The sequence below is a fragment of the Phascolarctos cinereus genome, unplaced genomic scaffold (assembly GCF_003287225.1).
Source record: "Phascolarctos cinereus isolate Bilbo 61053 unplaced genomic scaffold, phaCin_HiC Scaffold_726;HRSCAF=1367, whole genome shotgun sequence".
NCBI classification, from domain to species: Eukaryota; Metazoa; Chordata; class Mammalia; order Diprotodontia; family Phascolarctidae; genus Phascolarctos; species Phascolarctos cinereus.
This window is the reverse complement of record NW_027556098.1, coordinates 414,672,535-414,700,223: the sequence shown is the minus strand read 5'-3', so window position 1 is coordinate 414,700,223 and position 27,689 is coordinate 414,672,535. Positions and strand designations below refer to the sequence as shown.

The 27,689-nt window shown below is 48.5% G+C and overlaps 1 protein-coding gene across 1 annotated transcript; it reads left to right on the top strand.

Moving 5' to 3' along the window:
- Nucleotides 1-1,459: 1,459 nt before the first annotated feature.
- Nucleotides 1,460-27,106, top strand: LOC110220051 (uncharacterized). Its single transcript, XM_078146251.1, is given in 21 exon segments — nt 1,460-1,834; nt 1,920-2,288; nt 2,933-3,116; nt 3,118-3,215; nt 3,541-3,591; nt 5,482-5,742; nt 5,841-6,125; nt 8,127-8,241; nt 10,563-11,088; nt 16,793-17,034; nt 17,120-17,253; nt 17,256-17,393; nt 17,396-17,485; nt 18,134-18,418; nt 18,745-18,795; nt 20,621-20,881; nt 20,980-21,015; nt 21,018-21,263; nt 21,366-21,466; nt 26,515-26,580; nt 26,737-27,106. Coding segments are annotated over 21 exon segments (3,783 nt in total). The 5' UTR covers nt 1,460-1,791; the 3' UTR covers nt 26,938-27,106.
- Nucleotides 27,107-27,689: the final 583 nt, after the last annotated feature.

Genomic DNA, 27,689 nt, shown 5'->3' with positions numbered 1-27,689 from the left:
GGCATTCTAGGACATTTAGCCATTGGATGAAGGCATATGTTGGCCACAAGGGAGGCACCATGGGACAGAGGCACCACTGAGCTGGTGCACCAAGAGGACAGCCCAGGGCTGGAAGACACCAACCTTGGGAGGGCCTTGAGGAGACCTACTTTGATATCAATAGCACAGGGTAGTAGGGGCAACAGAGGAAGAGGCCAGGTGCAGTGTTCCGTTTCTCTCAACCCACACACTAAATAGTCAGTATGATGAGTGAGAGCTGGAAGAGTGAACCCAGAAGAGCTTTTTACTAGGCTATGCATGAACTTATCCTCCCCCCGTCCTGAGTTGACAGTAAGCTCCCTGAGGGCAGGAATATCTCCGCACTGTCTCTGAATCAGCAGTGCCCTGCACAGTGTCTGCCACAGAGGAGTCCCTTCCTAAGTAATTGCATGGCTTGTAGCTGAAAGCTTAGAGAACAGTCAATAACCTGCATCAATGAGCCACCAAAGGTTTTTATTGAGACTGAATCCCAAGGAGACCAAAGACAAGACAGAAAGGTCCCATAACCACCAGAACATCCATAGCAAAAATGATGGTGGCTCAGATACTGCCATGACCACAATAAAGGGACAGTGGGGATCCAAAGGAGAGGGGAGTCTCACTGAATTATGTGGGATGAAAATACTGGAAAATGGTGCTCGTGAAGATGTGGGCACACAGAGAAGATGAGTGAACTGATGAAGCGTGGGAAAGGTGAACGAGGGAAACACTGTGGGCAAACACCAAGGAATCCAAATAAGGAACCGGCAGCCAGTCAAGAGTCACCAAGCATTTATTAAGTGCTTGCAGTGTACTAGGCATTGTGCTAAGCACTGAGGATACCAAGAAAGGCAAACCAGCCCCCATCCAGCAGGAATATTCCTTCTAGTAGGATGACACCCTGTAAGTAACCAGGTACTTAGGAGAGTAGAAGATAAACGGGAAGTGGAAGCAAGAGATGGAATGGCAGGTGAGCCTTTATTCAAGCCACGAAAAAGGAAAGGAGGGGTGAAGCCTTCCAGGCATGGGGCACAGCCAGGGCAAAAGCCTGGAGATGGGAGATGGGATGCCGTGCCTGAGGAGCAGGCAGTTGGCCAATGTTGCTGGCTTAGAGAAGTCGTAGAGGAGAGTAAAGTAATAATAACTATCATCAGCATTTGTGCTGTAGTGATTCAAGGTCTGCAAAACACTGGGCAAATATCATATTTGATCCTCACAACAAGGCTGAGAAGGAGATACTGTTATTATCCCCATCTTACAGATGGGAAAACTGAGGCTCACACAGGGGAAATGACTTGCAGAAATGTCTGAGGCAGGATTTCAGCTCAGGTGTTCCTGATGTCAGGTCACCTGGTACAGGACAGGGGCAGCAGTGTTTGATGGTCAGCCCCTGCTCTGGGACAGGCTCTGGTCACTGCACCCCTGTCACCCACAGAAACATGCTATTCCACACAACATCCACGGCCACAGCCTGAGCAGAAAATCGGTTATACCCCCCTCCCGACACCAGCACCTGAGTCCTGACTGTCCCTGGAGCTGGCCCAAGGCAGGAGGCCCCGCCCCACTGACCTCAGCTAAGGAGGATGGGAGCCCACTGGGGGAGGAGGACAGGGGTTCCTCTTCTGAGGATGGTCCCCCCTCTCTCTTCACACAAGGGCTTCCTGTTTCATCTTCCTCTTTGCCCTCAGCCTCACACATCTGGCCAGAGGGAGCCATGGTGTTCAGGGAGTGACACAGCGTCCCAGCAGAACCTGGCTCTCTCCTGTCTCATAAATGCTGCAGCTGCTACTGCTGCTGCTGCCCCTGCTGTGGGAGGGTGAGTGGGGCTGGGGCAGAGGGACACTGGTCTGAGGAGGGTGGGAAGAGTTGGAGATGCTGACCAGGCCTCTGTCTGCCCTCAGGGTCCCTGTCCCAGATACTGGAGCTGCAGCCCTCGGTGACGGTGCAGGCAGGGATGTGTGCCCATGTCCCCTGCACCTTCCATCGCTCAGGAGGATTATTCTCTTACCACTACGGAGTTCATGGCTACTGGTTCAGAGAAGGGACTCATGTTTTATATGGCAGACCCGTGGCTACCAATGACCCATCTCGGGAGGTGGAGGATGAAGCTGAGGGGAGATTCCATCTCCTTGGGGATCCCAGGATGAACAATTGTTCTCTAAGCATCACAGATGCCCGGTTCTCAGACACAGGGAAATACTTCTTCCGATTTCACTCTGGATATGATAAATACAGTTACCTCAAGAATCTACTCTATGTGAATGTGACAGGTAGGATGCTCCTCTCTTGGGAGGTTCTCAGTGTATGAGGCAGGGAGGTCTGGGGAAAGGACTGGCCTTGGAGACCCTGAAGCTCCCTGTGGGAGGGGTGAGAGAACATGAGGGACATGTGGGGAACCCCCCAGGGAGAGGGGCAGCCCTAGGGAAGGGGGTGAAGACTCTGCCTAAAGCTCCAGAGCTGCAAAGTGGAGGGAATGTGGAGGGCTTCTCTGTGTGAGGAACCAGGACTCCAGGTAAGGCTGAGAGGGGCCATGGTTTGTGCTGGAAAAAACTCTGGGTCTGTTGTCAAAGGAAGTAGATTCAAATCCCAGATTTCTGACCAATTCTCTTTGGGGCATTTCTTCCTATCATTTCCCCTCCCTCTCTGGGACTCATTTCTCCTTATGTAAAATGAAGAGCTTGTTCTCTATTGCCTTTAATGCAACTTCCACTTGACCTATAATCTATGAGTGATTAGGCTCCTGAGGATGACAGGGGAGGCCTGAAAGCTGGTAAGGAACAGGGGCCTGAATGGGGTCACACTATGAGGGGAACACAGTAAAGCCCTGAGGGATGGGGGAGGTGCCAGCATCTGGAAAGAGACTTGAGGCTAATTCCCTCCCCTGCCCATGGCTCACTGTCTCTCTCCTCTCCAGACTTGATCCAGAAACCAGACATCTCTATGCCAGAGATGCTAGAGTCGGGGAACCTAGTGACTGTGAACTGCACATTTCCTTGGGCCTGTGGGGAAAACAGGCCCTTCAAATTCTCCTGGAGTGGTGCCGCCCTCTCCTCCAAGACACAAAGCTCTTGGGCATCCCACTCCTCAGAGGCCTCTTCATCCCTGAACCCAGCATCATGGCACCAACCTCACCTGTCAGGTGACCCTTCCTGGAGGCCGTCTGAGCACAGAGAGAACCGTCCAACTCAACGTGTCCTGTGAGTGCTAGGTGCACTCACCTAGTGAGGGAGAGAGAGGGGTGCATTAAGAGTCCATGGCCCTGGCGAATTCCTGGGAAATCAGATGCCTTTTTCCTGGATCAGGGCAGGGAGAGCAGACAGTCTGGCATTTCCTATTTTTTCTCTCTCTCAGTCTCCGTGGTTTCATGTGCCAGTGTCAGTCAGGTAGGGATTATCCTGGATGGTCTCTGAGCTCCCTTCCACAGAACATCAGTTCTGTGATATTGAACTTAATGTCTTCCCTGCCTGAGGCTGGGCTGGGCAGAGAGCCCCATCCCCAGCCAGCCTAGTCCTTCTGTTGTAGATGCTGTGCAGAATGTGACCATCACCGTGGCCCAGGACAACAGGACAACAGGTATTAGCAGAGCCCCAGGGGGAGGGCAGGGAGGGGACCTGGTCTTTCAGCTCCTACTCTGAGGGTGGGCATGAATGTCAGGAAGGTGAGGGAGACAGGAGAGACTGGAAATCTCGCTCTGCAGACCCAGGTTCTCTTTGTCTTGGGCTTCCCCTCTTCTTGCAATTACATCAGCGCATGTTAACTCATGACTTTAGGGCGTAGAAACCATTTTCCTCCTAACATTCTCACGAGATAAAGTCATGGAGAGTTCTTATCCCCATTTTGCAGATGAGAAAGCTGAGGCTCAGAGCTGTGAGGAGTCTAATAGAGTTCACAGAGTACCCAGCACCAGAGACATGCGAACTCTAAACGTAGAGTCTAAATGTAGTGACTTCTCCACTACACCAGGCTTAGGCTGAGAGGCACAAGTCCCACTTTGGGTCCCGTTCCCAGGCCAGTGCTTTGTCCACTGTACCTCTCAATGTTTCCCTGTTAGGAAAGCTGACCTGGCACTCTACAATCCAGGCCAAATGGGGAGGCTTTGCTCCTTGGTGCATTCATTTTGGTTTCAGGGCTGATCTGGAGAGTTGGAGGGGCTTATGTAGGAAGATGCTATGGAGGATGGGTCTAGGGGCTGCTGTCAATGGAGGACAGGATTCTGGCCATGCAGGCTGAGCCTTTAGCACTCAGTCATGGAAGGTGTAGCATTTGCCTTGAGGCCACAGGGCTGCTGGTGTGGGAAACTGGAACCTAGTGGTGATCACATTGGACTCACATGATGTAAGATTTCTGCCATCACTCTGCAGACCTTCCCATCTCCTGAGAGCATATTTGTTGTTTTTGTGTTTCACATTATTTTCCCTTTAACTGAGAGAGAGAAAGAGAGAGACAGAGAAAGCGAGACCAAGAAAAATATACACGCAGAAAGAGGAAAGACAGAGAAGAGGGAGACAGAGAGACAGAGGGTGAACAGAGAGAGAAAATAAAACAAAGAGAGAGAGAAATAAAGAAGGAAGGGAAGAAGGAGATAGAAAGAGGCAAGCGATGAAGGAAAAAAAGAAAAAGGAGGAAGGAAGGAAGGAAGGAAGGAAGGAAGGAAGGAAGGAAGGAAGGAAGGAAGGAAGGAAGGGAGGGGAGGGAGGGAGGAAGGAAGGAGTGAAGGAATGACAGAAGGAAACAGGAAAAGAAGGAAGGAAAAAGGCAGAAGGAAATAAGGATGGAAAAGGAAGGAAGGGAAAAAGAAAGGAAGAGTGAAAAGCAAGAATAATGAAAAAGGAAGGAAGGAAAAGCATAAGAGAGAGAAAGAAAAATAAAAGGAAGGAAGGAAGAAAGAATATGGAGGGAAGGTACAAAAGAATAAAGGAAAGAAGGAAGAAGAGAAAAAGGGAAAAAGAAGATATGGAGGAAAAGAAAAATGATAGAAAAAGATGGAAGGAAGGAAGGAAGGAAGGAAAGAAGGAAGGAAGGAAGGAAGGAACGAAGGAAGGAAGGAAGGAAGGAAAGGAAGGAAGGAAGGAAGGAAGGAAGGAAGGAAGGAAGGAAGGAAGGAAAGGAAGATGAACAAAAACCCAATCTGAGGGAAAGGCAGGGAACATGAGCTACGCTGAGTGGGGGCTGGTAGCCGGAAGACAGACAGGTGGGGCCTCCATTGTCTGGTGCTGGGGAGCAGCCAGGTAATATGGAGTGGAGTTAGAAGGGGGCAGGAATCCAGGCTGGGCTGGGCCTGGGGGATTTCCTTACTGCATGGCCTCCTGGCCTCTTCCAGCTGCCCCTTCCTGGTGTGATTTTGGGGAAGTCACATCAGCTCTTCAGCTCCCAGGACCCTGCTGGGTACAGTGAAGGTGGGGACTAGGGGATCTCTTAAGTCCCTCCAGGTTCTCACTCCTGGGACATCCTGATCTTTTTCAGTTTTCATCCCAGGAAACAGCTCAGATCTTGTGGTGCAGGAGGGACAGTCCCTTCGCCTGCTCTGTGCTGCCAACAGCAATCCCCCAGCCACACTGAGCTGGCTCCTGGGGGACCAAACCCTGGCCTCTTCCCAGCCTTCACAGAATGGAGTCCTGCACCTGGATCTGCCCCACCTAGGGCCAGCAGATGGAGGGAATTACACCTGCCTTGCTCAGCATCCTCTGGGCTCCAAGCAGGCCTCCCTAAATGTCTCTGTGCAGTGTGAGTGTGAGGGGGCTGGGCACCATGGGGTGCTTGGCTGCTGGTGGGATAAGGACAGTATCACCCACTAAGGGGGAATCTCCTGTATCTTCCCACAGACCTCCCAAGGATGCTCAGCCCTTCTTGCTCCTGGGTCAAGGAGGGCTTGTTCTGTACCTGTTCTGTCCAAGCAGAGCCAGCCCCCTCTTTGAGCTGGTGGGTAGGGGGGAAGCCTGTGGAGGGCAGTGGTAGGAGTGACACCTTCCAGGTGATATCAAACAGATCTGGGCCCTGGGCCAACAGCAGCCTGAGTGTGAAGGTGGAGCCAGGCCATAACATCAGTCCCTACTGTGAGGTGAGGATCCACCACAGGGAGGACAGTCTCAGTGTCTGCTTGATGCCAGGTAAGAGGGCTAGGGCACCTGGAGGAAGGGAGAGCTGTGAGGGGGCTGATTCAGGGGCCAAGTGGAAGCCCGAGGAGAGAGCTGAAGCTGAGGGTTATCAAGAGCTGCCCAGAGATGCCAGGGAGATTTCCTGGGAAGAGCCTTGTACAGGAGCCAGGAGTCGGAGCCAGGAGACAGGTTTGAAACACACCAGCCTCCATGCCCCCTTCTTTTGCCCAAGGAGACAGCACACTGAGGATTCCCACAAGGTTGGCTGAAATCCCAGGATGCTTTGCTTTACTGTTACCTTAAGCTACTAACCCAGTCTAGGGGGATTCTGGGATCCAGGCCTGAGGTGGGAAACCCCCTCCACCATGTGAACTACCACGGGGCCAAGAGGATCTTGGTCACTAAAAGAATGGACAGATATTGGTGACGTTCTCTCCATACCATATCAAAGACCCTGGACTTTGTAGGACAGGAGAGGGACCAATGTTCTGACTGTTTTATTTAAGAGGAAGAGAATTGACCATACAAAGTAGAGGCCAGAGAAATTGACCTGAATCTTTGGCAAGTCTGAGGATGGAATATTAAAGGGATGCTTGGTGAAGAGAGAGAAAGGGAAGCTGTGATTGCAGAGTCGAAGGCCTGCCTATCGAACCCTCTGTGTTGGTTTGAGCCAGTCCTACCCTGGCTGGTGGGAGGAATGCCAGACATTCCATGGAGCTGGACTTTAGTCAAGCATAGGATAGAGAATTCATGTCAACCTTGTGGAGAAGAAGGAGAAGTGTGGATTGCTGCAGACCAGAACTGGGCATGGAGAAGGAGGCAAGCTCCCTGGACTGCAGTTAATGGAGGCGGTGCCCTTCCACCTGCCCACCCCTCAATCAACAATTCACTTGTTTCCTGCTTTAAAATCAGGGCTTCACTTGGTCTGTGGCCTCTCTCTCACTTTCTAATATGGTTCAAAGACTCCAAGAAGTCATTGTGAGGCCCATCTGCTGAGTACCTTCATCACCTGAGTACCAAGACTGAATTTGTCAGGGTTTTGGACTTGAATCTCTGAGGGCAGACGCATGCTGGCTTTCCATTTATCTCCTCACCTATCTAATGTGAAGTCATGTCAGCCAGCATTTATGAAGCACCTACTACATGCCGGGGGGGAATGGGTGTATGCGTAGTGGTAGATGGGGTGTTCAGGGAGGGTCAGCACCTGAGGTGGGAGGGCTGGTGAGCCTTCGTCAGGGCTCCTCCATCTCTGGTGTCCACCTCTCACCCAGTGTCCCCTGTGGCTCCAAGAAGCTGTAGCATGCACAGGGGCCATGCTCTGGTGAAACCATCTCAGCACATGGGTAAACAAGGTAGAAAGTAACTGGGAGGCCTCACAGTCATGGGTGAGTTAGAGGGAAGTCTGCCCAAAGCATGTGAAGGCTTCTGATGCTAGAACAGCAGTGTGAGGACAATTTGTTCCAATGGCCATGAAGGCGGCTGATGCAGCCACTGTGGAGGGCTTACAGCATGGTTGGACATCAAAGACGCCTCAGCATCTCAGGCCAACACCCTGGTGCTTGGGTCTGGGCGTCGAGGTAGAGGACAGATGAGAGGAGAAAGCCTGAGGTGGTTGAGGCAGCAGAGAGAGTGCTGGGGAGGGTCTGGGAGGGGCAGATAGTGGGGGGTAGCCCCTCTGTTGTTTGGGCTGGAGAGCCTCTCTTGAGGTCATGCCTGTGCTGGTTATGGGGTTCACAGTTTCCCCGCCTTGTTCTGTTCCCAATCTGAGCACATAACAGCATCTAGAACCAGGCAGGAAGAGGTGTTGAAGGCAGTTATCAGAGCCTGGACTCCTGTGCTGTGCCCACTGGGCTGGGCTCTGTCTCCCACCCCTAGAGAAGGGCCTGGCAGCCCTGGGCCTTGGGAATTCAAGGAGGGAGCTGGGGTCCTGAGAGGGAGTGAGGCTGGATGGGGAGAACTGGGGCCTAGGGGACAATGAGCCTCTAATCATCCGTGCTCCTCTGTCTCCCACAGCCTTCTCTGCCCAGGAGAACAGCTCTTGGCCCCTCATGCTCACACTGCTCCGGGGAGCCCTCATGGGGGCCGGCTTTCTGCTCACCTATGGCCTCACCTGGCTCTATTACACCCGGTGAGTATGTCTGCCCTCTGACCCCAAGCCATGCATCCATGCCTCTCACCCACTGCCCAGCCCCCTCCTCATTCTGCTTCCCCAAAATGGTCCCTGGGGTCTCCAGCACCCCACACACCCCCTGGCCTTAAGGTCCAGGCTCTTCCAGCTGTGACCAGCATTGGGCCTGTTTCTCCCACAGGAATCCTCTAGGGAGGGAGCTGCCACCAGCTCCAGAAGCTGCGCAGTGCTCTGTGTGAAGGCTCTCCTGCCCTGGAACCCAGCCCAGACCTGCCTCCTACCTCTTCCACTCGATGGCCCCAGTTCTGCCTTCAGGGACCCAGCAAGTCAAGCCTGACCCACCAGCCAGTGGACTGACCTCCAGGCCTAGCCGACCATCCTCAGGTCTCCCGTGGGTCTCCTCTTCTCTCTCTGAACAGCCACAGGCCTTTCCCCGATTGGCCTATGGCATGACCTCCTTGATGGAGGGAGGGAGTCTGCATCCCAGGACCTGCTACCAGGACATGCCAAAGCCCCAGAAGCCCAGCCCAGGACCTGGGAGAGCGCCTGCAGCTGTCGCCAGAGCACCCAGGACCACATTAGATGACCAGACCCTTTCTTTGAGCCAATTCCTCCTGGGGCACTTTGGCCATGCTCCTGGGCTTCAGTTTCCTCATCTGAAGTGAGAGGGTTAGACTCCACACTCTCTGCTCCCTCCATCAGGGTACCTGATGTTCAAATCATGAGGGTCACCAGGTGTCTGAGCACTGCCTTCTTCTGCTTTAGACAAATGTGTCTCCTACCGGGATGCAGGGAGGGTGAGGTCCTGCTCCTCCCAGCACCCCACCTCCTGTTCTCCTTCATCTCCACTAGAGGTCAGCAGGCCTCTTTCTGTTCTGTAGGGGATCAGTTACCCCCTCACTCCCCGTGAAACCCAACAGCTTCTCCAGGGCTCACTTCCCAAAGAAGCCACTACGGGGAGCCCTGGCTTCGTACAAAGATTTCCAGCACTAGTGGCGAGCGTCCCTAGGTTCCATTGGCTTCAATCAGCATGTCCATAGTAGGCTCAGTCCAAGGGGGTCCCTGGAGCAGGGGTATCCTGGTTCCTGGATAAAACCAGGTAGGGCAGCAGATACAGAGTGGGACAAGATGACAGTCCACTTTCTGTCTTCTCTAAAAGCAGGCTTTGGGAGGACTTTGGCACTCTACCTTCCAGAGAGGAAAAGAGACTGAGGGAACCTCTCCAAAACCCCAGCCCACAAAGCCAAGCCACGAATCCACAAAGCCCAAATTCAGGCCTTGGAAATCTGCACCCCAGTCACTGCTTTGCCTGTTTTATCTCAACGAAGTTTTCACTTGGAAGCTCAGAATTAGCTCATTTCTAGGTCACTGCAGATAAGAATAAAAGATGTCTTATGCAAGCACCAGTGGTGCACCAAAGCATACTTGATATAGGACAGCCTTCATTTTACTCAACAAACAATGAAAAAACTGCAAAGCAGTGAAAACAATCCGCAAACTATTGATATTAATCATCTTCCTATTTCCAGTGAATCCTGCCTTCCACACAAGGACCAGTCTTATGGCCCAATCCCTTTAGGGGTTTAGGGATGTTCAAGAGTCAGCCTCTGACATTCTAACATGAAAAATGATTATCAATAAGCAATAATTTGGTGGGGGGAGAGATTCAGAGCTCTACCTTCTAAAGTGCAGACTTTAAGTTCAGTTCTTAAGGACATTGCTAATAATGAGATTGGATTCCCTTTCTTGTTCAAGGACCCACCCTGGTGGAAGCTGTCCAGATCTGCTGAGGCTTGGGTTGGGTATACCTCCTTTGAAATGATAGCCTCAAGCCATGGGTGGTCTGGTAGACAGATACTTTCCCTCAGCCCCTCATTTTAATATTAGCCCATCTCCAGTCAGGTTAACCAATTAGAGTTGATTGCTGTTTGGGGAACCATCTACTGTTCTGAAGAGTATATAAACTATGGGTCTACCCCCATGATTGCCTTTGGTCTAAGAGAGAGGCCAAATGACCATCTTTTTACTAATAACCTGCTGGCCTTATGTAATAATAAAATGATTAAATCACCCAGAAACTATGTCTCTCTAACGTTCTTAAATGTCACACAAATCAGTCCTACTCTTCACCCTAACCCTAATGCTCCCCAATGATGACGTGCAGTTTGATGCCTCTCATCACGACAGTGGGAAAGGAGAATTTTGAGGTTTTGGCTCACTTAGTGGGAAAATTGAAAGTGAAATCAAGATTCAATGTGAAGGCAAAGTAAACAGGGCCCATTATATGTCCCCAAATCCTTGCATCATTGCACTCCATCCAGTGATGTCCTTGTTTTCAACAACACCAAGCACCCTTCAAAACCAGACCCTTCTGGCAAGTATACCCCAGACTTGCATCCCCGTGGACATCAAAAGGAGGACTATGGGCTGTCTTGGAACCCAAATCTCAGTGGCCACTTCTTTAGTGCATCAGATGACCATAATATCTGCTCGTGGGACATCAGTGCAGTTCCAAAGGAAGATAAAGCAGTGGATGCAAAGACCATATTCATAGGTCACACAGCAGTAGTCAAAGATGTTTCTTGGCACCTGCTCTATGAATCTCTCTTTGGATCAGGTTCTGATGATCAGAAGCTTATGATCTGGGACAAATGGGCGAGCAGTACTTCCAAACCGGGCCACTCAGTGGATGCCCACACTGCCAAAGTAAATTGTCTGTCTTTCAGTCCTTATAGTGAGCTCATTCTTGCCACAGGATCAGCTGACAAGAGAATTGCACTGTGGAATCTTAGACATCTGAAACTGAAGCTGAATTCCTTTGAGTCCTATAAGGATGAAATGTTCCAGGTTCAGTGTCCTCCCCACAATGAAACTATCTTGGCTTCTGGTGGCATTGAGTCCAGGACAAACATCTGGGACTCGAGTCAAATTTGAGAGGAGCAGCGTACTGAAGATGCAGAAGGGGGGCCCCCAGGATTGTTGTTTATTCATGGTGGTCACACTGCTAAGATATGAGATGTCTCTTGGAGCCCCAGTGAACCTTGGGTTATTGATTCTGTATCACAAGACAATATCATGCGAAAATGGCAGAAGGCTGAGAACATATACAATGATGAAAATCCTGAGGGAAGAGTGGATCCAGGGGGCCTCAACGTGTCTGCCTTGGTGCTGATTTTTAGACACCCCTATCTTCCCCACCTGAGACTGATAACACTGGTTTTGAGACAGACGTTTTTGTCCAGACATTCTTCTCTAAGTACCTGTTAACCCAGAGAGTGAATGATTTCTGACTATTAACTATGGGGGCGGGGGGATTGACTCAGCAGAGCCACAGACCTGTACTCAATTTCTTTCTAAGAACTTTTTAAGACAAATGCAGCTCTCAAACTGATTTAGCTACAGGAAATGGACCATGAGTGCTTTATTTTTTTTCTTCCTATGCTATGACTGCAAGTTTTTCAGGCTGATTTAACTAAAATTAGGATGGGGTAGGATTTATATCCAAGTGAGAAGTCTGAGCCACTGATGTATTGGCATGGTAAGACATCTGAACTGTTTCCCTTGTTCATAAAGATTCAATGACTAAAATTGGCATGGCTAACCTTCTAGGGTAAAGATCATCCTGTTGTAGACTGCCCTACCCCTGCTGGTTTCCTCCGTAACCAGTCAAAATTTCTTATCATTTTTTTTGTTTTATTTTTGCTTTTCCTTCCCTAGTAACTGTTTAATCCCTCCTTCCACTTCTTATCTGATGGGGGACAAACAGCCATGTCAAATGTTGTAGCTATACCTGCAAAATATCTTTGTTCATCTCATATAGTTTTGCTCAGATTGAGTGTAAATAGCAATTGTTTCTGTTCTGGACAGAAATTCTGAGGATCTTCCCCTCTCAGACTGATTCTTTTGTGAAGGAAAACTAAGCCATCGTTTGCCTCCATTCTTGCCTGACCTTTAAATGCTGAACTGATGTTACCTCTGACAAACTGAGACCTGGGACACACTTAGCTGAAAAAAGCCAAGGTCTCCCACCGCATGCAGGGTCATCGCCAGTTGTCCTGACCTGTGTCTTGACACTGGACTCCAATGACTTTGAAGGAGAGAGTGAGGCTGATGACTTTGCACAGCTCTGACCCACTCAAATCCAATTCATTTGCAATTCAAGACATTATCACTCTTCTGATGTCATCGGTCCTCTTCAAGAATGAAAGACAAATGACAACAATATGGAAGGGACTGAAAAATCTTTCCCATTTCTGGACCTTTGACTGATTCAATGTGCAGGGATGAGTTAGAAGGACAGAGAACAAAATCCACCTATTTGAAGTCTAGAAAAACCATCTATGGTATCTACAACCCAACCCAACTGAACTTCCAGATAGAATGACAAGAAAGGCTATAAAACTTGTAGTTCTTCCAGAAATACATGATGAGAGAAATATCCTGAAGATGTTGAAGGAATCAGACCCAAAAACTCCACAGACATAGTAGAAATGAAATAGTGAGTCGTTAAGATTGACTGAATACAGAGGACACTGACGTGGGGAAGTCCAAAATTTAACTTACTAAGTAGTGTCATAATTCATATCAGACCTTCAGGTCCCTCAAGCAGATGTAGTATGTGTCCATAAAGAGGAGGAAACAGGTTTTGTTGGGTTTTTTTCATATGCTAAGGATAAAGAATGAAAATAGGCAAGGTTACTCTCAACAGAAATCAATTGAGATGATGTAAAATGGTTAGTTCACACTCCAAAATGACATAAACTACATTATTGAGTTTTCTCATGCCAAAACATAAGTTGATATTCAGCTTAAGCAAGAAAAGAAGAGAGGAAGAGGAACTAGATGTTCCTGAACTGTGTTCTAGCCATTCTTCAGCTCATGCAGAAGACTTGGTCTCAGGAAGTCTCCCTCTCCAATCACAGGCTTTTCTTTTAAGGGCCCCCTCTCACCTGAGGGGAGGGAGTCTCAGAGTCTCAAAAGTGCTTGGTCCCTTGGAGGAGTGCAGAAGATCACGTGGTGAGTGGAAGAGCTCATGTTGACTTTAGATACCCATCCCCTTTATCACAACAAACTAAGTCCTTTAGAGATCAAACTTCTGAGATTGAGGTTCCCCAAAAAAGATCTTTTCTCACAAAAGTACGCAAAAGAAGAAAAGCGAAACTTGCTCTCTCATTTCACTAAATGCTGAGGACCCCTCCCTTGTTTTCCAGAAGGCCCATTTTATAGGAGGAACATAGACCTAAGTCATGTGGGTGACTGGTTGGCTTTGTTCTCTGAGGTCCCAGAAGGTGGCACCAAGATCAATGGATAGCTGTGGCAAAGGAACATTTTGATGTGAGGAAAAGCTTCCGAAGAGTTACTGGTGCCCAAAGGGGAAGAGGTCACCTGCAGAGCCTGTGGGTTCCTCTTCTTGGAGCCTGGACAACCACCTGTTACACAAGGAAAAGTGGAACTTCCTTTGCAGGGGACTGCTGAGGCCCCTTCCACCTCTGCACTTCACATGATTCTCAGAAATTCTTCTTAGCCATGCCTTTCTTCTATCACACTCAGGAAATTAATTTTTGTCCCCAAGGCTGAGACTTTGCATTTCTCCCTCTTGGGGAACAGGTAAGAAAACAAGCATTTCTATAGTGCCCAGTAGGTGCCAGGCATTGTGCTAACCACTTTTAGAACTATGATGGCATTTGATCCTCAGAATGACCCTGAGAGGTCAGTGCTATTATTATTTCCTTTTTAAGAGACTGAGGTGGACAGAGGTGAAGTGACTTGCCCAGGATGATGCAGCCGGTGAGTGCCTGAGGATGGATTGGTACTCAACTCTCCCTGTCTTCAGGCTCAGGGCTCTATCCGCTGGGCCACGCAGTGGCCTCTGTGAAACGATCGCTTGTTAGATAAAGCCCAGAGCTGCAGGCTTTTAACATCATTTTTCACGGCACCTCGCCACTGTGGTGGCTGTTTCTGAGTCATCTCAAAATCTGAGCAGACCACCTATGCCTTCATCCAAGTCACTGGAGAAATGCTGAGCAGCACAGAGCCCAGGGCAGGCACCCACCTGGGCTAGTCTCCTGGAGACGTCCTGACTTGATGACATTGGACCATCAACATCTGCTCTTTAAGGACAGGCATCCAATTGGTTCTAATGGAACTGACCATATTGTTGTCTAAGCTGTTACCGTCCATCTGCTGCATAGAACACAATAACTCTTTGAACACTGTGTTCAAATTCAGGCCAACTAAGTCTGCAGCATCATTCTCTTCATCTACTAAGTGGTTGTGTCCAGAAAAGGAAGTGAAGGGACTCTGGCATGATCTTTGGTTGGGGAAGTCAAGCTGGTTTGTGACCATCACTACCTCCCTATCTAGCCATTACCCATGTATCTCTTTAATCCTTTATTCTACCATGTCTATGGGAATTGAAGTCAAGCTCATTGCTCTGCAGGGAGCAGACTGGGCTCTTCCCTCTTGTAAATGGAGACCACATTTGCCCTTCTCCATTCTTGTGGTGCCTTTCTCCTTTTTCACGGCCTTTTATAAACCATTTTTATTTATTTTGCTAAATATTTACCAATCATGTATAAAAAAAGCTTTAATAGTCATTTGTTAAACTTTTGAGTTCTAAATTCTCTCTCTCCCTCTTGCCTCTCCCCTCTTCTGGAGAAGGCAAGCACTTTGTGTTGAAGAGAGATGAGTGAAAGGAGAGAGAAGGAGACAGAGAGAGAGACAGAGACAGAGAAGTTAGAGACAGAGAGAGAGAGAAATCCAACAGCGGGCATCAAATCTCCGTATTTACATGTATATATTTTGTGTAGGAGCAGGGTTCCAGCCTCTTACCCATTAGTCAGAGGAGGCCCAGACCCTAGGAGGGAATCAATCAATCAGTCAATCAATACCCTAGCACAGCAGGGATTAATGGATTTCCTTCTAAATTCCCTATAATTCATGGACAAACCTTTAGTCAATTCGAAGGCATTCTAGGACATTTAGCCATTGGATGAAGGCATATGTTGGCCACAAGGGAGGCACCATGGGACAGAGGCACCACTGAGCTGGTGCACCAAGAGGACAGCCCAGGGCTGGAAGACACCAACCTTGGAGGGCCTTGAGGAGACCTACTTTGATATCAATAGCACAGGGTAGTAGGGGCAACAGAGGAAGAGGCCAGGTGCAGTGTTCCGTTTCTCTCAACCCACACACTAAATAGTCAGTATGATGAGTGAGAGCTGGAAGAGTGAACCCAGAAGAGCTTTTTACTAGGCTATGCATGAACTTATCCTCCCCCCGTCCTGAGTTGACAGTAAGCTCCCTGAGGGCAGGAATATCTCCGCACTGTCTCTGAATCAGCAGTGCCCTGCACAGTGTCTGCCACAGAGGAGTCCCTTCCTAAGTAATTGCATGGCTTGTAGCTGAAAGCTTAGAGAACAGTCAATAACCTGCATCAATGAGCCACCAAAGGTTTTTATTGAGACTGAATCCCAAGGAGACCAAAGACAAGACAGAAAGGTCCATAACCACCAGAACATCCATAGCAAAAATGATGGTGGCTCAGATACTGCCATGACCACAATAAAGGGACAGTGGGGATCCAAAGGAGAGGGGAGTCTCACTGAATTATGTGGGATGAAAATACTGGAAAATGGTGCTCGTGAAGATGTGGGCACACAGAGAAGATGAGTGAACTGATGAAGCGTGGGAAAGGTGAACGAGGGAAACACTGTGGGCAAACACCAAGGAATCCAAATAAGGAACCGGCAGCCAGTCAAGAGTCACCAAGCATTTATTAAGTGCTTGCAGTGTACTAGGCATTGTGCTAAGCACTGAGGATACCAAGAAAGGCAAACCAGCCCCCATCCAGCAGGAATATTCCTTCTAGTAGGATGACACCCTGTAAGTAACCAGGTACTTAGGAGAGTAGAAGATAAACGGGAAGTGGAAGCAAGAGATGGAATGGCAGGTGAGCCTTTATTCAAGCCACGAAAAAGGAAAGGAGGGGTGAAAGCCTTCCAGGCATGGGGCACAGCCAGGGCAAAAGCCTGGAGATGGAGATGGATGCCGTGCCTGAGGAGCAGGCAGTTGGCCAATGTTGCTGGCTTAGAGAAATCGTAGAGGAGAGTAAAGTAATAATAACTATCATCAGCATTTTGCTGTAGTGATTCAAGGTCTGCAAAACACTGGGCAAATATCATATTTGATCCTCACAACAAGGCTGAGAAGGAGATACTGTTATTATCCCCATCTTACAGATGGGAAAACTGAGGCTCACACAGGGGAAATGACTTGCAGAAATGTCTGAGGCAGGATTTCAGCTCAGGTGTTCCTGATGTCAGGTCACCTGGTACAGGACAGGGGCAGCAGTGTTTGATGGTCAGCCCCTGCTCTGGGCAGGCTCTGGTCACTGCACCCCTGTCACCCACAGAAACATGCTATTCCACACAACATCCACGGCCACAGCCTGAGCAGAAAATCGGTTATACCCCCTCCCGACACCAGCACCTGAGTCCTGACTGTCCCTGGAGCTGGCCCAAGGCAGGAGGCCCCGCCCCACTGACCTCAGCTAAGGAGGATGGGAGCCCACTGGGGGAGGAGGACAGGGGTTCCTCTTCTGAGGATGGTCCCCCCTCTCTCTTCACACACAGGCTTCCTGTTTCATCTTCCTCTTTGCCCTCAGCCTCACACATCTGGCCAGAGGGAGCCATGGTGTTCAGGGAGTGACACAGCGTCCCAGCAGAACCTGGCTCTCTCCTGTCTCATAAATGCTGCAGCTGCTACTGCTGCTGCTGCCCCTGCTGTGGGAGGGTGAGTGGGGCTGGGGCAGAGGGACACTGGTCTGAGGAGGGTGGGAAGAGTTGGAGATGCTGACCAGGCCTCTGTCTGCCCTCAGGGTCCCTGTCCCAGATACTGGAGCTGCAGCCCTCGGTGACGGTGCAGGCAGGGATGTGTGCCCATGTCCCTGCACCTTCCATCGCTCAGGAGGATTATTCTCTTACCACTACGGAGTTCATGGCTACTGGTTCAGAGAAGGGACTATGTTTTATATGGCAGACCCGTGGCTACCAATGACCCATCTCGGGAGGTGGAGGATGAAGCTGAGGGGAGATTCCATCTCCTTGGGGATCCCAGGATGAACAATTGTTCTCTAAGCATCACAGATGCCCGTTCTCAGACACAGGGAAATACTTCTTCCGATTTCACTCTGGATATGATAAATACAGTTACCTCAAGAATCTACTCTATGTGAATGTGACAGGTAGGATGCTCCTCTCTTGGGAGGTTCTCAGTGTATGAGGCAGGGAGGTCTGGGGAAAGGACTGGCCTTGGAGACCCTGAAGCTCCCTGTGGGAGGGGTGAGAGAACATGAGGGACATGTGGGGAACCCCCCAGGGAGAGGGGCAGCCTTAGGGAAGGGGGTGAAGACTCTGCCTAAAGCTCCAGAGCTGCAAAGTGGAGGGAATGTGGAGGGCTTCTCTGTGTGAGGAACCAGGACTCCAGGTAAGGCTGAGAGGGGCCATGGTTTGTGCTGGAAAAAACTCTGGGTCTGTTGTCAAAGGAAGTAGATTCAAATCCCAGATTTCTGACCAATTCTCTTTGGGGCATTTCTTCCTATCATTTCCCCCTCCCTCTCTGGGACTCAGTTTCTCCTTATGTAAAATGAAGAGCTTGTTCTCTATTGCCTTTAATGCAACTTCCACTTGACCTATAATCTATGAGTGATTAGGCTCCTGAGGATGACAGGGGAGGCCCTGAAAGCTGGTAAGGAACAGGGGCCTGAATGGGGTCACACTATGAGGGGAACACAGTAAAGCCCTGAGGGATGGGGGAGGTGCCAGCATCTGGAAAGAGACTTGAGGCTAATTCCCCTCCCCTGCCCATGGCTCACTGTCTCTCTCCTCTCCAGACTTGATCCAGAAACCAGACATCTCTATGCCAGAGATGCTAGAGTCGGGGAACCTAGTGACTGTGAACTGCACATTTCCTTGGGCCTGTGGGGAAAACAGGCCCTTCAAATTCTCCTGGAGTGGTGCCGCCCTCTCCTCCAAGACACAAAGCTCTTGGGCATCCCACTCCTCAGAGGCCTCCTTCATCCCTGAACCCCAGCATCATGGCACCAACCTCACCTGTCAGGTGACCCTTCCTGGAGGCCGTCTGAGCACAGAGAGAACCGTCCAACTCAACGTGTCCTGTGAGTGCTAGGTGCACTCACCTAGTGAGGGAGAGAGGGAGGGGTGCATTAAGAGTCCATGGCCCTGGCGAATTCCTGGGAAATCAGATGCCTTTTTCCTGGATCAGGGCAGGGAGAGCAGACAGTCTGGCATTTCCTATTTTTTCTCTCTCTCAGTCTCCATGGTTTCATGTGCCAGTGTCAGTCAGGTAGGGATTATCCTGGATGGTCTCTGAGCTCCCTTCACAGAACATCAGTTCTGTGATAATTGAACTTAATGTCTTCCCTGCCTGAGGCTGGGCTGGGCAGAGAGCCCATCCCCAGCCAGCCTAGTCCTTCTGTTGTAGATGCTGTGCAGAATGTGACCATCACCGTGGCCCAGGACAACAGGACAACAGGTATTAGCAGAGCCCCAGGGGGAGGGCAGGGAGGGGACCTGGTCTTTCAGCTCCTACTCTGAGGGTAGGCATGAATGTCAGGAAGGTGAGGGAGACAGGAGAGACTGGAAATCTCGCTCTGCAGACCCAGGTTCTCTTTGTCTTGGGCTTCCCCTCTTCTTGCAATTACATCAGCGCATGTTAACTCAGACTTTAGGGCAAGAAACCATTTTCCTCCTAACATTCTCATGAGATAAAGTCATGGAGAGTTCTTATCCCCATTTTGCAGATGAGAAAGCTGAGGCTCAGAGCTGTGAGGAGTCTAATAGAGTTCACAGAGTACCCAGCACCAGAGACATGCGAACTCTAAACGTAGAGTCTAAATGTAGTGACTTCTCCACTACACCAGGCTTAGGCTGAGAGGCACAAGTCCCACTTTGGGTCCCGTTCCCAGGCCAGTGCTTTGTCCACTGTACCTCTCAATGTTTCCCTGTTAGGAAAGCTGACCTGGCACTCTACAATCCAGGCCAAATGGGGAGGCTTTGCTACCTTGGTGCATTCATTTTGGTTTCAGGGCTGATCTGGAGAGTTGGAGGGGCTTATGTAGGAAGATGCTATGGAGGATGGGTCTAGGGGCTGCTGTCAATGGAGGACAGGATTCTGGCCATGCAGGCTGAGCCTTTAGCACTCAGTCATGGAAGGTGTAGCATTTGCCTTGAGGCCACAGGGCTGCTGGGTGTGGGAAACTGGAACCTAGTGGTGATCACATTGGACTCACATGATGTAAGATTTCTGCCATCACTCTGCAGACCTTTCCATCTCCTGAGAGCATATTTTGTTGTTTTTGTGTTTCACATTATTTTCCCTTTAACTGAGAGAGAGAAAGAGAGAGACAGAGAAAGCGAGACCAAGAAAAATATACACGCAGAAAGAGTGAAAGACAGAGAAGAGGGAGACAGAGAGACAGAGGGTGAACAGAGAGAGAAAATAAAACAAAGAGAGAGAGAAATAAAGAAGGAAGGGAAGAAGGAGATAGAAAGAGGCAAGCGATGAAGGAAAAGAAAGAAAAAGGAAGGAAGGAAGGAAGGAAGGAAGGAAGGAAGGAAGGAAGGAAGGAAGGAAGGAAGGAAGGAAGGGAGGGAGGGAGGGAGGAAGGAAGGAGTGAAGGAATGACAGAAGGAAACAGGAAAAGAAGGAAGGAAAAAGGCAGAAGGAAATAAGGATGGAAAAGGAAGGAAGGGAAAAAGAAAGGAAGAGTGAAAAGCAAGAATAATGAAAAAGGAAGGAAGGAAAGACATAAGAGAGAGAAAGAAAAATAAAAGGAAGGAAGGAAGAAAGAATATGGAGGGAAGGTACAAAAGAATAAAGGAAAGAAGGAAGAAGAAAAAGGGAAAAAGAAGATATGGAGGAAAGAAAAATGATAGAAAAAGATGGAAGGAAGGAAGGAAGGAAGAAAGAAGAAGGAGGAAGGAAGGAAGGAAGGAAGGAAGGAAGGAAGGAAGGAAGGAAGGAAGGAAGGAAGGAAGGAAGGAAGGAAGGAAGGAAGGAAAGGAAGATGAACAAAAACCCAATCTGAGGGAAAGGCAGGGAACATGAGCTACGCTGAGTGGGGGCTGGTAGCCGGAAGACAGACAGGTGGGGCCTCCATTGTCTGGTGCTGGGGAGCAGCCAGGTAATATGGAGTGGAGTTAGAAGGGGGCAGGAATCCAGGCTGGGCTGGGCCTGGGGGATTTCCTTACTGCATGGCCTCCTGGCCTCTTCCAGCTGGGTACAGTGAAGGTGGGGACTAGGGGATCTCTTAAGTCCCTCCAGGTTCTCACTCCTGGGACATCCTGATCTTTTTCAGTTTTCATCCCAGGAAACAGCTCAGATCTTGTGGTGCAGGAGGGACAGTCCCTTCGCCTGCTCTGTGCTGCCAACAGCAATCCCCCAGCCACACTGAGCTGGCTCCTGGGGGACCAAACCCTGGCCTCTTCCCAGCCTTCACAGAATGGAGTCCTGCACCTGGATCTGCCCCACCTAGGGCCAGCAGATGGAGGGAATTACACCTGCCTTGCTCAGCATCCTCTGGGCTCCAAGCAGGCCTCCCTAAATGTCTCTGTGCAGTGTGAGTGTAAGGGGGCTGGGCACCATGGGGTGCGTGGCTGCTGGTGGGATAAGGACAGTGTCACCCACTAAGAGGGGATCTCCTGTATCTTCCCACAGACCCCCCAAGGATACTCAGCCCTTCTTGCTCCTGGGTCAGGAAGGCTTGTTCTGTACCTGTTCTGTCCAAGCAGAGCCAGCCCCCTCTTTGAGCTGGTGGGTAGGGGGGAAGCCTGTGGAGGGCAGTGGTAGCAGTGATACCTTCCAGGTGATATCAAACAGATCTGGGCCCTGGGACAACAGCAGCCTGAGTGTGAAGGTGGACAGGGTCCCCAGCATCAATATCAGCTGTGAGGGGAAGAACCCACAGGGGACCCACACCTTCCTGTTCCAGCTGATGCCAGGTGAGGGATGGGGGAGGGAGGCAAGCTGGGGCCAAAAGTCCTGAGGACAGTGGGCCCAATATGGTGACCCCCCTGTGTTCATCCAGACTTCCTTTTTTCCAGATGGGTCCTCTCCTTCTCATGTATTCCAAAATGGTGTGATCCTGGGTGCCCTCTGCGGAGCTGGTACAGCAAGTCTGCTAGCCCTCTGCTTCCTCCTTCTGTGAGTGTGGGGGCTGGGATGGGGAGGAGATCTGGGGCTGGGGGTGATTATAGCCTGCTTTGATGTCTCAGAAATCCTCAGATATTGATGTCTCCCTGGGTTCGGGCACAGATCTAACAGAAATATAAGATGGACATTAGGAAGGGAAGTTTCAGTTCTCTTCCTTTTGCAGATTGAAAAACCAATCAGAGATTCATAGAGGAGATGTGACTTGCTCAGGGTTACACATATGGCCTGGTATGTAGTCAAGTCATGATTTAAAACAATCCAAGCCCCTGATTCCAGATCCAGTGGAGCTTCCAGAACCAAATGCGGAAAGTGGGGGCCCAGTGGATAGAGCAGTGGGCCAGGAGTCATGAAGATCTGAGTTCAAATCCTGCCTCAGACACTTAGAAGTCTGTGTGAGCCTGGGCAAGTCACTTAAATTGTTTGCCTCAGTTTCCTCACATGTATAATGGGTGTAATAAGAGTACCTAACTTGTAGGGCACTATTTAAATGTGAGCTATTATGATAATTAAATGGGATCTTCTCTGTAAAGTGCTTGGTACAGTGCCTAGCATGTAGTAAGTAATGTAGAAATGTTATTTATTATTATTATTGATTGAGGTCGTATCTTTAAGACCTTGGCACAGTGCCTGGCACATAGCAAGTGATATATGAATGTTAGCTGTTGTTATTATTATTAAATATCTGTAAGACCTTGGCACAGGGCCTGGCACATAGCAAGTGATATATGAATGTTAGCTGTTGTTATTATTATTAAATATCTGTTAAGTCCTTGGCACAGGGCCTGGCACACAGTAGGTAGTTAGTGCCTTCTTGTTTCCTTCCCTGGTCCACCCCCTTTCAATTCCCTGAGCTGAATGATGGGCTCAGTGGCACAGACAGGGAGTGGCACAGAGGGATTTGGCCCCTGCATCATCCAGTGCCCTTTCCCCAGAGCAATAAGATGAGGAGGAGATGGTTGGCCGATGGGCCTGATCATTCCTCAGAACAGGCATTTATATTATCCTGGACAGGAAGGGGAAGATTCAAGGGTAAGAGGCTAAAATTTCTACTCTTTGAAAAAGATTAGGACATTGCCCTCCTCCGTTTTGTGGAGCCTCTGCTCTCTTTAAAAATGTTGTTGGGTTTTTTTTAATTTTAGCATTTATTTTTTCTCCCTCCCAATGAGAAATCCTTGTACGAAATATACCCAGTCCAGCAAAACCCCAATTAAGCGGCCAAACTGAAATTCCCACATGGTTTCTCAGTCTCCATCGCTTTTGTTACATCCTTTTCTGTCTGATGGTTTTTCCCCTTGGTGGAGAAAACAGATCCGAGATGAGATTCTGCCTTCTCTTTGCAGGGCCTTGTCCTTTTCCCATCTACTCCAAGCAGTGGCCCTGTGCCTTTTCCTGCCTCTCCTCTCTGACCTTTCCATCATCCTTGGCTTCTCTCCCCAGCTTGGCTCCTTCCCAGCTTGAACGTCCCCATCACACCTTCCCTCAGCAGTGCTACATGTGCATTCAGCATCCTCTTGTTGTCTCTTTTTGTTAGAAGCCCAGCTGCATTGGTGAGCTCCTTCTGCATCCACATCAGTCTTTTTATTTTATTTTTTACTTTTCTTTTTTCTTTTGTAATTGAAATTCTTATTTGCAGTTCTGAATTCTTTCCCTCCCCCCATTTATTGACAAGAAAAGGGAATATAATACCCAGTATACATATGAAGTCACGCAAAATGTAATCCCCCCAAAAGCTAAGAAAGGAAAGAAAAAGAAAAGAAGTGAAAAAATGCTTCAATCCACATCAGAGTTCCTCAGTTTTCTCTTCGAAGTGCACAGCTTTTGCATCATGAGACCTTTGGAGTTTTTTTGGATCATTGTCTTGATTAGAGTAGCTAAATCTTTCATGGTTAATCATCCTCCCAATAATTGGGGGCTGTTACTGTGCACACGGTTCTCCTCCTTCTGCTCACTTCACTTTGCATCAGTTCACATAAGTCTTCCCAGGCTTTTCCAAACTCATTCACTTTTCATTTCTTACAGCACAATATTATTGCATCATAATCATGCACCACAGCTTGTTCAGCCATTCCCTGATTGATCCGTGTTCCCTCAATTTCCATTTTTGGCCCCTTCTAAAAGAGCTGCGATAAATAGTTTTTTGCACATCTAGGTCTTTTTCCTTTGTCTTTTATCTCTTTGGAGTACAGTCCTCCTAGCAGTATTGGGGGGGTCAAAGGTATACAGTTTTATAGCCCTTTGGGGGCGTTGCTCCAGATTGCTCTCCAGAGTGGTTGGACCAGTCCGTAGCTCCACCAAAAGTGCATCACTCTCCCTATTTTTCCACATCACCTCCAGTGTTTGACACTTTTCTTTTCTGTTACATATACTCAGTATAATGTGTATCAGATAGTACTTCAGAGTTGTTTTAATGTGCATTTCTCTAATGATCAATGACAGAGCATTTTTTCACAAGATTATTAAGGGCTTTGATTTCTTCTGAAAACTGCCTGTTCATGTGCTTTTATCATTTATTAATTGAAAAATGTCTCTTTTTTATATATATTTGCCTCAGTCCCCTATATATTTGAAAAATGAGACTTTTATCCAAGCAATGTGATTTTTTTTTGTTTACTGCTTTCCTTCTAATATTGGCTTCATTGGTTTTGTTTGTGGAAAACTTTTTCATTTCATGTGATCAAAAATATACATTTTGCCTCCTATGATCCTGTCTATCTCTTCCATAGACTCTTCCTTTATCAATAGATCTGATAAGTAATTTTTCCATGTTCCTCTAATATGCTTATGATATCATTCTTTGCATCTAAATCATGTATCCATTTTGAGCTGATCTTGCTATGTGGGGTGACATTTGGTCTATACCTCGTTTCTGCCCGACTGCTTTCCTTTTTCCCCAGTGGTGTTTGTAGAATAGTGAGTTCTTACCCTAATAGCTTGGATCTTTGAGTTTGTCTTTGAGTAACTCTAGGCACTGGGATCATTTCCTTCGGAATATTGTGTGCCTAATCCGTTAATCAAACCCCTCTGCTCCTATACAGGAGAACATTGTTTTGATGACGACTGCTTTGTAGAGATCTGGTATTGCTAGGCCTCCTCTGCCTCCTCCTTCCCTGTTGCTTAATATGAATTTCTAAACCTGACTCTGTGTGTGTGTGAGTGTGTGTGTGTGTGTGTGTGTGTCTGTATGCATGTGTGTGTAACTATGTGAGTGTGTGTATGCATATGTGTGTATTTGAATATGTGTGTATGCGTGTGTGTGTGTGTGTGTACATGTGTGAGTGTGTATACTGTTCGCTCTTTGAGCCAGTTCAGATGAGAGTAAGGTTCAAGTGATACCACTCCTTCCCTCCATTTCCCTCCTCCCCTTGTAAAAGCTCTTCCTTGCATGCATATTTTATGTGTGATAATTTTCCTTATTGTTTTCTCTCTTTCCCCTTCTCCCAGTGAATCCCCCTTTCTTACACTTCCATTCTTTCTTTTTAACATCATCCCAACATAACATATTTATACCTGGGCCCTCTGTCTATGTATAAGGCTTCTAACTGCCCCAATAATGATAAAGTTCTCAGAAGTTACATGTATCATCTTTGAATATAGGAATATAGAAGTTTAATCTTATGGAGTCTTCTTACGATTTCTCTTTCAGGTTTACCTTGTTATACTTCTCTTGAGTCCTGTGTGTGAACGTCAAATTTTCTATTCCACTCTTGTCTTTTCATCAGGAATGCTTGAAACTCTTCTCTCTCGTTGTGTACATTTTCCCCAGAAAGATTATAGTCTGTTTTGCCAGCTGGGTTATTATCCTTGGTTGTAATCCTAGCTACTTTGCCTTCTGAAGCATCATATTTCAAGCTGTCCACTTCCTTAAAGTTTTTGTTCAGTCATTTCATTTGGGTCTGACTCTTTGTGACCCCGTTTCAGGTTTTCTTGGCAAGGATAGTAGAATGGTTTGCCATTTCCTTCTCCAGCTCACTTTATAGATGAAGAAAAAGAGGTAAACAAGGTTAAGTGACTGGCCCAGGTTCACATAGCTAGAAAATGTCTGAGGCTGAATTTGAACTCAGGAAGATGAGTCTTTGTGACTTCAGGCCTGGCGCCCTGCCCACCCTGTCACCCAGCAGCCCTTTACAGTTACTAATTCTAAATCTCGTGTGATCCTGAATGCAGTTCCACAGTTTTTGAATTGTTTCTTTCTGGCTGTTTGCAATATTTTCTCATTGACCCCAGAGCTCTGGAATTTGGCTATCATATTCCTCAGTTTTCATTTTGGAATCTCTTTCAGGAGGTGATTGGTGATGTGCATTTCTCAAGGATGGAGGCAACATAGAAATGTTCATTGGTAGTGGGACAGGAGTCAGTAGATAGGCAAAGGGGACAGGAAGAGTTCTCAGCCAAAGGCCTCAATCTTTTGGGTGAAGTCTGAGGCACAGTACACAGCTAAGAGGGTAAGGGGTGAGGTGCCATGAGAGCCTGAGGACAGATGAGAAGGTTTGGAGTCCATGCTGTGGTTAGTGGGATAGGGAATTTATTACAAAGGAGTAGACGGCTTGACTTGCTCCAGTGAGGACCCATTTGGGAAGCATAGTGGATAACACCTTCAGGTCCTGATGATTGGAAGCAGTATCATCCCATGGGATCACAGGATGTAGAACTGAAAGAGCCCTTAGCAACAATTTTATCTAAACCTCTCATTTTACAGATGAGGAAACTGAGGCCTAGAGTGAGGAGGGGATTCACCCAAGATCTCAGAGCGAAAGTGTGCCAAGTGCAAGTCTCTTGATCCTTAGCCCAATGGTCTTTCTTAGACACTCCTGTGGCTCACATGTTTGTGGGATTTGGTGATTGAAGATCACAGAACAGGAGAATGTCACAGGGGAAGGGACCTCAGGGACCCACAATTACATTTTACAATTGAAGAAAGAGGAGGCCATTGAAGGAAAACGACATGCCCAAGGTCAGGCAGAGAGTGACAGGGCCCTCATTCTCTGGATCCAAGCCTCAGTTTCTCTCCCCTGCACCAACTCTGCCTTTCTACCTCCTCAGGTAAAGATGCTCAGGAAGAAGTCAGTGGCAGCAGCAGCAGCAGCAGCATCCAGGGGGGCAGCACAGGTAGAGCATGCCAGCCCCCAGCCCCCAATTGTCCACCCAACTCTCTCAGTCCCCAGCTCCCTCTGTGTCCCAAGGCCATCTCTCCCCACTTTCTTCTCCGTCTCTCGTGACATGGGGGACCTGCCCTGCCTCAACGTCCCCTTGCCCTGTCTCCAGGATCCCAAGACGCCGTCCTGGGTGGACCAGTCCCTGCATCCCATTTCACCAGGTCCAGACACAGCTCCAGCTCCAGTAGCCCCAGAGGATAGACCAGATGACTTACATTATGCCTGCCTCAACTTCCAAGGAGTGAAACCAAGAGAAGACTGTGGACCCACTGACGCCCTCACCGAGTACTCAGAGATTAAGTTCCAATGAGCAACTGTTGAGGCCTCAGCCTGGGTTCTACACTGGACGGTCTGCAAGGCAGTTCCACCCCTCCATAACATGAATTAAAAACCTGCTGCTGAGAGATGTGGATAAGATACATTCCTCATATTCATGGAACTTTCAGTCTAGTAAAGAGAGAAAGCATATTTTCACATTAGTCTGACTCTATATTTTTGTCTCAGTCTAGTAAAGCCCAGTGTAGCAGCCCCTCCTCAAACATACTCTTCTTCAATGATGGTGATCCTCAGAGGGTTATAGGGGTCACTTTCATGGGCCACCATATTTCTAACACTGTAGCTCCTGAGCTCCCCCCCCCAGTGTGCTTCCCTATAACATTCAAAAGTCGTAACAAGAATTGCAAAGCATCCCTTCCCAAAACCTGGGACCCGCTTTCCTGCCAATACGCACAGTGTATATCCGTAAGAGAGGAGAGAGTAAGCAGCAACTCTTAATGAATGATAAAGAAGCCACAGGTACAGGGAACACATGTGACCAAGGTAACTTACAACTCTGGAACTTCAGAGACTCAATGACTTTTGTCTTTCCTGAAATGTCTTTACAAAGTTTTCTACTGAGCATGTGTCTGCTCGATGGATGGCCTTACTGCTATGCAAGTCCAGTCCACTGCTAGGGCTGGCGCACTCTACTACTGAACAGTGTTAGCTCTTCACAGGGCATAGCATCTCAGGTATATGGGTCAGTGCCTTGGACTCACTTGGATAAGCTCCTTTAGTGTTCGT